This window comes from Zosterops lateralis, assembly GCF_965231275.1.
Source record: "Zosterops lateralis genome assembly, chromosome: 11".
Classification (NCBI taxonomy): Eukaryota; Metazoa; Chordata; class Aves; order Passeriformes; family Zosteropidae; genus Zosterops; species Zosterops lateralis.
The window spans coordinates 12,415,733-12,428,126 of NC_139771.1; the positions used below are offsets into that span (position 1 = coordinate 12,415,733).

The following is a 12,394-nucleotide window of genomic DNA, read 5'->3' on the forward strand; positions in this document are numbered from 1 at the left end:
AGAGATGATATGACACAGAAGCCTGAAAACTAGACTTGGACTTGCAAGCTCTCTTTCAAAACAGGAAATTACAAAGTGGGGAGAAAAAGTCAAACCCACAAGCGCAAGCTGTTGAATTGTGCTGTATTTCTGCTCTTTGCCCAACTAAAGACAGAGAGAGAGAGGGGTGAGCATACACAGCAATAACAAACCCCCACAGCAGATAAAAGCCCACAATGAATTGGAATCAGGCAATAATTGACAATTCCCTGTATTTTGCAGTGCTTCTTTGTTTGGACCATTCATAAACAGCCCCAATAATCTCACTGGAGAGAAGACACTATCTCAGTGTGCTCTTCCTGCTCATTTAAAGCTGAGGACATCTTGCATTGCTGCCATTGATTGAGCTGGCATCACTCCTTGGCTGGTAAGTACAGTTTATCAGATTCCTGATAAGGAATATCACAGAGAATAAGGAATACCATGGAGAAAGGTTAAGAGTGGTCATCTCTAGGGAGCATGAGACCATGGAAGACTTGAGCCACAGCTGGCTTTACCAGAGGTGTATGCAAAGGCTCACTAACATTTACAGCAGAAGAGGGGGGAATGATGGATATAAATTCATCTATTTCAGATTAGATTTTATTCTTTTGGGCTTTACACAGTCATTTCTATATTTGATACTTTTTTCATCTAAAGGCAGCAGCTACAGCAAAGCTCTGAAGTGTAAAATATCTTCCTATCTGGGGCAAAACGTTAGATTTCATTAGTTTTGTTTTTTCTTGTCATTTTATTTTTAGGTGTTCTATTTCTCCTGCCCAATAATCATCTGATTGATCTGGGTAAATGAATGAGTAATAACTGGAGAGATTGTACTCACAATGGAAAGACTATGATGAGAAACTGTATTGAGGTATTTGTTTTAAGCAGAAACATCAATCATCAAGACAAATAGGGACAAGAGCATATAGTCTCCCATGACAGGACAAAAGTCCTGTTTGCTGGGTTTGCCATCTTCTGCCAGGGTCCCTCAGCTGGAAAGCAGATTGCTTCAGTTTCCCTTCTAAAAACACATAACACTTCAAAGAATCCAGAAGACTAACAGCACTTGCCACAGTTCAGAAAAGGGCATCTAGTAATACATGTTTAAGACTGAACTAAACCTCCCGTAGCCACACTCTACAACAGAAAAAGAGAAGCTGAAGCAGCATCAGGAGGCAGATTGGCCTGTGCTGTTGAGTCACTCCAAGGCAAGACAGACCTAATCAGCCATCCCCTGCCAGTGTGCATGAACAGGCACCCACTGTGCTGGAAAAAGTGCTCTGCTCCAATTGCACACAGCTCGGCAGCCTCCGCCGCCCACGTGAGCAGATGAAGGCAACGGCAAAACGCCCCCGGACACTGCCTTGGCCACAGCAGCTCTGCCTGAGCAGGTCCATCTGCACCCCAGGACAAAAAGCAGCCAAGAGGGAGCAGTGTTGTCCAAGAGGCACCCACCGGCTGGCGGGAGCTCGTACTCTACTTCCAGCACCACCCTCTCGCCCACGTTCTTCAGCAGGCTGATGATCTCATCGTGCCGCAGCTTGGTCAGGTTAATGCCATTCACTGACTTGATGTAATCCCCCACGTTCAGCTGGTCACTCCTGCAAAGAAATAAAGAAATAAAATAAAATAAAAAGCAGTGGTAGCACATAGTCTCCACCTGGTTAGTAACTCTAGGACTTTCTGAACAAGCCAGCAATGCTGGACTGATGTCTGCTGTCTGATTGCATGTGTCTGCTATCAGAGGGAAGTGCTAAAATTGAAGCCATCTATCCTTCCCAGTGGCAAGTGTTCAGATCTGTACATATAGCAACAATCGCAGCCTATATGTTCACAACCTCTCTGCTGTTGCTCAGTTCTCATTCATGCAGAGCAATCAGTCAAAGAAAAGCACACCAAGAGCTGTCTGAAAAAAATCCAGCAGGGAAAGAGAAAACATCTTTCCTTTTGTCTGTTTTCAGCAAAATCGTTCAATTACTCTTTCCTTTTTCCTGCTTCTTGGAGCCTTTCTTTGCCCAATCTTTTTCTGAGCCAATAATGTTACTTATACACTCAGTATTCAGAACAGATACAATATTAAACCACTTAGCTTGATCAAGATGTATTGTACCATGCAGCTCTCCTGACAAGGCTGCCTAATTTCACAGAATCCCAAATATCACTACACAAAATTTCAGAGCATAATTGCAGAGAGCATAGGAAATAACTCAAAATAGAAGATGTTCTACTTCCTGAAGCAACAACTTTGCATTCTGGGGCACTTGAAAATAGGGTCTCTGGTGCCAACTGCTTTAATTATAACTCTATTCATTCAGTAGCTGGAACATACAACTATTCCTCTCCATTCCTGCTGTGCTCTCTGCACCCCATTTCCATTTCTCACCTTGCAGCCAGTCCTCCCGGCCTCAGATTGGAGACTCTTGGCTTTCCATCTTTGTCTGTGCCACCTGAAATGGTTAAACCAAGGGTGCTTCCTTCTTTCTTAATCAGCTCCACGATTGTGACCCCTCTGAACTCCTCTGAAATATCAAGAATAAAGACGAACTTAGGGGAAGGACCATTCCTCTCAATCCCAACAACACCCTTTTCCTACAAGTGGTGGGGAAGTAGATGAGATGATTTGAACAACTAGCATGAAGAAAAAGCCTCTGTTTATCTGAAGTCAAGTTGTAAAACAGAAGTGTGTCCTGGTAGACCCAGCAATGTTTGCATGCAGGTCTGGCAGGCAGGACCAAGGAAAACAAGGCAGAGAGCAATAAGAGCTTATTGAGAGAGTAAAAACCTTGTGTTTCAAGGTGCTGAAGGTATTAGAAAAGTTCAAAACCAGGGTGATGGGAGCTCAGCAATGGTCCAGGGAATCCACCTCAGGAACTATATTCGATATAGAGTGGGGAGGGCATTAACAGAGCTGTCAGGTGGTCACAGTTACACAGGAGGAGGATGCTCCTGCATCTAGGTCCAGAAGATGTGGACCTGCAGTAGCTGCCTGGATGGACAGAACAGGGTGAATCTTAAAATACTGCAATTAAAAAAACTATCATGAGACATCAATACAGTTGGGAGACACAGAACACAGTGTGGAGAGGGGTGGGATCCTGCCATCATCAGGGGCAGAGGGGAAGCTTCCTTCATTCACAGCAGTTTGCTCTCCCATCCCACGTAGTCCAAGTCAAGCTCCCTACTACCACCACATCTACAGCTGGATTGAAGACACGAGTCACTTTGGCACTGTGACTTGTTCTACATGCACTGCCTGCCATCAGATCAGGTCCAGGGGATGCCAATCCCACACCTGCTGCACCAGTACTGCTTCTCTGGATGCTGCAGGCAGCACACATTTTACCTTTTCTAGCCCAAGGCAACACTCCTGTCTGTCCAGCACCTACATATAAGACCAACCTGATATCAGTTTTGACCTCATCACAGACCATATCTGGGTTTTACCAAAACAGGGTTCCTATATTATTGCAGCTTTTGGATTTGGCATGGAAAGGGCAGTAAGTGAGCAGGAGAGTCAGTCCTGGCCTAAGGAAAAGATCAAGAGCTCCAGAGACTTGGCAAAAGGCAGTTTTGCAATACTGCACACAACAGACCTCACACTGTGCTCAAAGGGAGACTAGCTCTGGGACAAACAGGATGACATCCACACCTTGTCAGAGCCTCCTCTCAGAAGCTTTTACACAATTTGTCTATAGCATTATCCATCCACCTCCACTATTTCAGTGTACTGAAATCTTCCATGATTTTACAGGAGGAAATCAGTCACCCTCACACGGGGCACCTTTCTCCAAGGCAGTGCAGAAGAAGGTGGTGATGGGCAAACAAACAGCAGCCCTACAGATGTGGACAAAACCCCCATATTGCAAATGGCTCAGGGGCTTGTTTGCACAGGCTTAAATGAGATGGCCTGTTTGAAGAGAGAACATTTGTAACCTCTTGCACACTGACTTCCAGAGCAAGGCAGGGCCCCTTAAAAAGCATATTGATACAGAAGATCCATGCTGGTGCAGGGCCCCCTCCACCCATCCAAAACACGGGGTCATTTGGCACGGTGGTGCCTCATCACCTGCACTTTGCTCCTGTTCAAAGCCACCAGGACACCAGAAATTGCAGCTCACTTTGAGCCCTGCCATGCACTACCTGTTTTGCAAAGCACTTCCAAAAATAATCTGTACACTTGATTAATGTGAGTAGGGAACCTCTTTGCAATCTAACTCCAGTCTGGCAGGCATTTAGGCACTGCTGGGCACCCATTTAATGTGGCACTGGCAGCTCCTTGTAAAAATGTCAGGTCCATAATACTTCTGCTCTTTAAACTCAGTTTTGATCCCTTGCCAACTGCAGTAAGTTAATTTTCAATTCACCAACCTGGGAGCCCAGGAGCTGCCAGAAACTGGGGGGAACTCTCCACTGTGCTGGAAAGAACAACATCCGGCACCATCCTGCAAATTTCCCCTCAACTACAGACACGACTGATCAACACAGATGGTGCCACAAGGGGAGATTATTAGCTTTTCAATGGGGTTTAATTTTGATCCTTGATAAGTGTTTAAAATGAGAACTCCCAGAATGAAATTACTCATTGTTATGGGTTCAAGGAGAAATCACTGCTTAAAAAAAACTCCCTGAGATAAACCAATCAAGGTCAGCGATAAGGAATTCTGACCCATGCCTCTATAAACCAACTGCCACTGTCACAGATCCACACAATGTGAAAGTGAGCTGGTCAAGGAGGATCTGGTTCTTCAAGACATAGTCTTAAAGCATCATATATGAGCAGTCTTGGATTTCTTCTACTGGCATACATGATGGGATTTTGCATCCCAGGGCAGGAAGAGCACACCTGAATTTTTCCCTCCCCATTGAGATGCCTTGAGCTGGGGTTGTTGGATGCACTGGCTCTTGTGAGCCTTTCCCCATCAGGGCTGCACTACAGTGGTAATATGATGCACAATATCGTCTGGAACAAGTGCTGAATGATGAAGCAACAGCAAAAGGGCCCCACTTCCTCCCCCTTGCCTAGAACACACTAAACCAACTCTTGTGACCAGGTCATTAGCAGCCAGAAGTCAAAATCAAGCCCCTGGCTTTTCTAGGAAGGAGATGAGTTGTGCAAGGCAGCCCATCCAGACCTGCTGGAGTGCTACTGATATGTGAAGTCCAGGACCAACAGAGGAAAACTCTGAACTACCACTTCTCCAGTTCCTCCTCAGCCTCTAGGGTGTTTCTGCATGGGAAGGTTTATGTCACACAAAAATTTGCTGCGACTGACTAAATATCAAAACAAACTTAGTCAGATGTGGGAAATTTAAAGCTTGCCAGACACTGCCAGTCTCCCTCCCTCCCTGATGAGCTCAGCCATGGCAGTGTTTCTTCCCTCTCTACTTTGCTGCTGTTTTCTTCTTTGTGAGTGCCAGTCCAACACAGGAATAAGTCCATTCCCAGCTCCCTGCAACTACTGTCAACAGCCCCACACAAGACAGGGATTGTATTAGTAATACACCACTCACTGAGGCCAGTAACCACCATCCATTTCTGTCCTCCAGCAAAAGTCCTGCTGATAGATGCACCAAAATTAGTGTTTTTAGGGGTTTTACCCATTTTAGAAGTACCCAGGTAAAGTGTAATGCATGCCTCAATGTTTTGGAGCAGGAGCTGATCCCATCCTTTACCTGGGATGCTTTGCCTCCTGGAGACCAGGGCTGCGTCCATCCCACCAGAGTCCTTGCTCCCCTTTGAGTAAGGGCCATCATCTGTGAACAGAGCAAAGACAGAAGCTGAAATTAGTACCAAATGCCACAAGCAACTGAACCAGAGCACTTCAAGACGTTGTCCTGGTGACACCGAAATTGGAATCACATCTGTATCACAGACTGCAGGCAAGAAAAAACATTACCAGCCCCAGCTTTGCACTGTGCCCTGTGGGCTCTCACCATGTAGAGAGGGGAAACAGGAAAGGAGTAACATTATCTGATTTATTCTTCTTGGAGCTAATCTGCTAGAGAAGAACAAAATTCCCTTACTCCTGTAATTAACTGGAACAGCTGAGGATAGGGAAAGCTGGGACATTAGTCTCACAAGTTTCAAGCCTGTCATTATGCTTGTGAAGAAACTTACGGTCTTTGGAAATGTAGTTATACATCAGGACACTAACAGGGCACTAAATCACTATACTTGAGTGAAATTGCCTATTCTTATAGATCCCATTATTTTAGAATCACATTTTCCTGCTGCAGTTCCAGCCTCTGTACAATATAGAGAGCACCTTCTTTTAAGTGATTAAAAGAACAAAAAGTTAGAGTGAAGAGAGAATAGCATTATGCACTGTAAATACACTGTCCAGCATAAGCTGAAATTTAAAGCATTTAAATATCTTTGTATTGTCCTATTGGAAGACTGCTACAGAGTTATCACAGAGCTTATCTGCAGAGAAAGCAGCATGCTTCTACAGATCTCATTTCCATCCATCTAAAATGTCTATTTTTATGGCATTTCATAAAAAGCTGGCATTTTTTCCATCAATTTCCAGTAACCATGTAGTACCAAATAACTCCCATTCTCAGATACCCCATTTTTGAATTTTTCAGTAGCTGTGAAGGTTTAGAAGTTGTACATGATTGTACAAATATAGGTTACTGAAAACCTTATCTATTTATTCCCATCCACAGCCCTTAAGTAAGTTACATTTAAGTTACAAAGAGGTTTTTGTCCCACTTGATACAAAGTGAACAAAAATTTTAGTTCAGTCTCATTCAAGACAAGGGTCTGTACAGAGAGGACTTAATCCCAACACTCAGTTTGTTGGCAGCCCGCTTTCCCCATAAACAGAAAAAAGATGGTATAAATCTTAGTCTCTCTCACCAGGAGGTTTTTCCTAATATCCTGGTTTACCCTCTCTATGTCCCCTCATCCCTGGCAGAACTGCAGAGTCAGATAACAGGGATGGTTTGGGAATATAAAGGAAGGTGGGAATTCCCAGAGAAACATCAGGACAATGCCAATCCAACTGCTCTCTGCCCACATTTCCAACAGATACAACCACCCTTTCTTTCTTTCCCAAACGCAGCAGCACATTGGAAGAGGAACCCTGAAGTTCAGGAAACCCAGCACAAAGTTTCTTTTTCAACACTGGAGGTAACTGTGCAAAAGGCTCCTGCAACATACCCTGGGCCACCCAGGACTAGAGCTTCTCACTGGCACGGGAGCATTAGTGTGCCTTTGGTGCCACGGGCCACTGTGGATGGTGAGGACCACCCCAGCATGCAGCTGCCTTCCACAGGATAGCATTGCTACCAGCTCTGCCCTGGGCAACGTGCTCGAGACAGCGACGGATGGGATCCCTGCATTCCTGGGAAACCACGCAAGATGGTTCAAAGCCAGCTCCATAATCTGCTGGCAAACTGAAGCAGAGAACCATCTGTTTCACATAAACACACCGCCCCGGACCAGGCAGCCACCAGCACCCTTCTGCACTTCAACTTTCTCATCACAACCCCGATCAATGTTGATAGGAAACCCCAATTTGCTACTGGTTGCCCTCCTTACCCCAACAGCTGTTGGCAGACATGCCTTGGCTTCCCTTTGAGCAAGAAACTGGGTTGCCTGTGCATTAACAAGAGCTTCCAGCAGCAGCCAAGTGGCCAAGAGCAGTGACCCGAGCTACTCCCCGTCGCCCCATCCCACTGCCCCTGACAGCCATATCAACCAGCAAATAATCAGCATCACAGCTCCCCTTCTCCTATTACTCCTCCCTTTCAAATTCAGTTGATTATGTGAAAAATGTTTGGGTTTTTCTCCTCATTATCTGGCTAAAACATCTGAACAGGAAAGGAGGCTGCCACACGCCACCAGCTGAAATGGGAACTGGCACTTGCAGAAACATCCCCGCCGTGTGCTCGGCTCTTTGTTCATTTGCAGCCAATTTCCTGCTCTGCCACTCAAGCTGGTAGTAATGGAAGCACTTTTTATGAACTTTTTTGTTTGTTTGTGCAAGGGGTCACACCGGTTTGTTGGGTTTTTTTAAAGGAACTCCTTCTTTTTGTGCTCTCAGTTATTTCTTCTACCTAGCACAGCACCAGTTTGGAGGTGAGGCTGGTAACCAGCCTGATTGCTCAGTCAGCCAAAATTACAGCACGAACCCAAGCACTAAAAATCCATGAACTTCTCTTCTCCTTAAAATTGGGAAAATAACTCTTTTTAAGTCCCATGCAGGTTCCTTTTACAAGCAATCCATGCTGGAGCTGTTAGAGTTGTATTTATCAAGCTTTTTGTTTCACACCAAGAGGGCCAGAAATCTTCCAAAAAAAGATTGTGTAATTGATGGTTTTCAAGCAGTGATGGTAATGCTGGCCCTAGACTTTTCAGAAAAGCTCACCAAGTACATAAGACCCTCAATAAAACTGAGATTACAACACTTTCTATATATTGATCCCACAGGAATCTGCGGCAACATACAAAGTTCTTGTAAGTCTTTGACAATAGTTTTTACGATTTACATGCCTTACTATTTGGATAACACCAGGGAGAGAAGATCTTCAGAATCCCTACACCTTCACACAGAGCTTTGAACTCTCCTCCCCTGCAGGAGCAGTGCAGGACAGTGGTACACACCAGCATACTGCATGCCATGTACATGACAGTGAGCAAGAGATAATCCCCATCTCATTCCTTCTAAAACAAACTGGGCAGATGAAGGAGCAGGGAAAAACTCCATGCTTTAGCTGGGGGGCAGGAATAAAGGAAGGTCAGGACAGACTCCACTACCCCTGCAAGCACAGGCACCAGCATCTCCTGACATCAGTTAGCTGCCAAGCCAAACTGTTAAAATGAGGAGGAAAGGCTTCCTTGGAAAGAGCATTGATTTAGGAGTACATTATCCCTGCCTGTGGGGGGGAAAGGAAGGTTTGGGGTTTTTTTCATTTAGAAGAGCTATTAGTCTCTGTTATTAGCAGAGATCACCTCTTAATGAAAATGAGCATTGGCTAAATCAGATTCTGTGACAATTAGGCTGCTGTCTGCAAGTTGTTCAGATTCCTGGATCATTTTAAGACAGTTCCTGCAGAGAATGTGCATTAATCTTATGGGAAGACCAAGAGGTAAAGCCTCCCATTTGTTTAATGGAAAAAAGACAGTTGGAGACAGTTTTTTTGCTACAGGGTAATTGCATTCCTTGTTTAGAGAAATGAATACCAAGCCAGCATTAAGAACCAAAAGCTGTTCACACTAAGGCAGGCCGGTATTTTTTTGCTAGAATAAAAGCATGAGGCTGGAAGCAGAAATCCAAATGACTAAAACTAATTGCAATTTGATCCATTTTGAGGAGAGTTATTTCTCTAAGTCAAGGGAGGCATTTATCTGTAGTCAGGCAGCCAGGGGTACACGAGCGTGGGTCAGGAAGCGAGTGATGATTCAAACTGTGGCTCTGGGAGCAAACCACCAATGCCTGGGATTTTAAAGATCTCTGAGTGCCTGAAGATGCAGACATGTACTTCAAAAACAGACTATAATCATCTAGCTGCATCTTTAGGCATCTCATCACCTTTAAAAAGCCGGTATGTTACCAGAAGGAGGGGAGGGGAAAAGTGATATATCCATGCATATCCATTCTGAATCCTAAAGTGGTTTTTAGCTCCCACATGGCACAGCCCCCTCTAGAGCCTGGCCAGGGGCTGGACCATCATCAAAGGAAGACAGTAACACAATCCTCCCCGCTCTCCCCAGGCTGGCACTCCACATGACAGCACACCCTTGGGCATCTCATGCACCAGTGATGGATTTGGCTGGACTGCAAGGCTGTACCCAAGTGCCCCTCCAGCACAACTGCCCGAGGGCGGTTTGGGTGATTTCAGCACCACCGCAGCGGGCTGGGGACAGCGGGGTCACTGTCAGCTCTGCACAGGAGCAGCACAGCGGTGCCCTCCCATCTTCAAAGCACTTAGCCTTTAACATGGAGACAAGTAGATCCAGAGAGCCCAGCACAGGAAAACAAAAAGCCCATTGACTACTGTTACAAACAGCATGATCTCCTGAAACTACTTAATTACGAAGTTCACTGCGGAGCAAGAGCTCCTCCCACGTCTGCTTCTGACAAGGGGCTATTTGCACGAAGGATCCCACTTTCCCCAAGCCTTCCTCAGCAGGTGGCTTGAATTTTCTTCTGCCCATCTAAATCCACAGCTCCTCGGGCCTTGGAAAATCTGTACACGAGTTCACTATAAGCAGTACAGCTGCTCAGTTCTTTTCCCATCTCTAGAAATACAGGGCTTTGGTTCTGTATCATTAAAGAAAATAAATAAATAGAGCCCCAGGAAATAGATGAACCACATCTATCAGTGATCTCTAGACTGCTTTTCCTGGAATACTGCAAAAGTTGAGCTAAAGCATAATTCTGCCCTACATAAAACTAATCCAAACATATAGCAACAAATACACTAAATCCTTAGACAAGATAGTACATGCTCCTATGCTTAAAGAAAACAGAAAGTCACTTTTGCTGTAGGATTCTGCACCACAATTTCATTTTCATTAGGCTGATTTTAGCTTACTGCATCCAAAAAAATCCTCAAAAAAACCCAACCAAACAAAACCCCCAACCCAACTCTGGAAGGGCCCAGTATTTCCTCACCTTTTATTCTCCAGAAGGTGGGGTAGGCTTTTGGAAGCATGCCAGTGAAAAACCCAGCCACCACAGCTCTGCCCCTTTCCTCAGTCCAGGGCACCTTCCATGTGACTCTCTCACAGCACTAATCCAAAGTCAAGCACCACTTTGAAATGCTTTTCCCTTCCTTTGTGCCAAGAATATGAAAAAAATTCCCCTTACCCAATGAGCTCAGGCTGGAACCGACCAAGTTATTTAGGGAGCAGCTCCTCCCTAATTTCATAAATACATGTATCAACAAATCTGACAAAAATTGCAGAGGTTGCCTTTTGTGAAGAAGAGCCTCTTATTTATCCTTTTACTGGCAACAAATCCCCACCCAGCTCATACTCAGGAGATACTCAGAGACAAATGAGAAGTTGGGGAAGTTTCCTCTTAAGTTCTCTCATCACAGATTTCTGAGTGGACAGCCCAGGAAAAAAGCCATGCTGTACAACAACCATCCTTGCTGGAAACAAGGCTCTTGCCCCAAAAAACAACAACTGAGCTTTATTCCCTTTTTCCAGATAATTCTGGGGAGAAAAACTGTTATCAACCTGCTGCCAGTCCCTGTGCCAAGCCTACTGCAATGATGCTGTGTTCCCCACCCTGGCCTGGGAACGTGCTCCATCAACTGCAGCCTTTTGTGTCACCAGAGGCTGATGTGGCAGCTCTTCCATCCACTTGTGTAGTTGTTGCTCCTAGGTTCTGAGCCAGGAAGAACTTGTCCAAACTTCGAGGGTATTCCAAGAGGAAGTTTTACTTCTTAATTTCTTCTCCTCAATAGACACAGCATGAAATTCACCTCCCCACACCCTCCACGTCTCTCTTTCTTTTCTTCTGTATTCATTCACCTACCAACCCTTCTCAGGCATGTACAATTTCATAACACCTGCTGCTGTATTCACAGGAATCAGTTCTGGGAAAATACAATAACCTATTGTTCAACAGAAACTCCATGCTTCGTTCTTCTGGATTTTTGGTTTTTTGTTTTTTTTTTTCTTTGTAATAAGAAACCAAAATTACTTTTAAAGGAACAACGTGTTTCAAGCAATCATTTTCAACTGAAATGCTGTAGATAATTATCTGCATAGCAGTGGCCTTTGTGGGACCAAGATATGAGCCAGAACACGTCTCTGTTACCAAGCAGGTTGGCCTCCAATGGGTACAAGAGCATATTTCTTACCTCCTACAAGTCTGTGGCAGATAACACTGATGGAAGATTCCTTGTTCACATGAAGATGTGGGAAGAGTTTCTGCATTTCGTAAACAAGTTTTGTGCGCACAAAACCCATTTCAGTTGGCTCTGCAGAAAAGCCATGTTTTGGTAAGGTTTAACTCACATCAACTTTCACAGGATATTAAACACCTCTCAAGGACTGATCCAAGTCCCATCTGATAGGAACGAATGCTGGACTCAGCTTGCAGTGCCAACATCTGGTACTCCTCATTTTTTCATTAAATACATTACATTCCAGAAAAAAAAGAAAAAAAAAAGGTGGGGGGGAAGAAAGGAAAAAACCCCACAATTTAAAAATCTACAATCAACCTGCCATTACACTCATATCTTTTATATACCAGAGCCCTTGCTACAATGCATTGTTTGTTCCCATTGTTGCTTTGAAAGCCAACACAGAGTCACTTTATCTAATCAGCACATCCGAGGGACTCTGTAATAGAGTAGCTGGAAGCAGTTCCTAATTTCCACTCAAGCTGAACTGAAAGATGGAAGAAAAT

The 12,394-nt window shown here is 44.7% G+C and overlaps 1 protein-coding gene across 1 annotated transcript in view; it reads right to left on the bottom strand.

Annotated features, from left to right (window-relative positions):
• GRIP2 (glutamate receptor interacting protein 2) overlaps nucleotides 1-12,394 on the bottom strand; it is a gene marked incomplete at its 5' end in the record, with an annotated part of 259,354 nt that overhangs the window by 54,266 nt on the left and 192,694 nt on the right. The window contains 3 exons of the mRNA XM_083869213.1: nucleotides 1,477-1,622; nucleotides 2,405-2,540; nucleotides 5,694-5,774. Of these exons, the coding sequence (XP_083725339.1) occupies nucleotides 1,477-1,622; nucleotides 2,405-2,540; nucleotides 5,694-5,774 (363 nt within the window). The remainder of the gene's footprint in view (nucleotides 1-1,476; nucleotides 1,623-2,404; nucleotides 2,541-5,693; nucleotides 5,775-12,394) is intronic.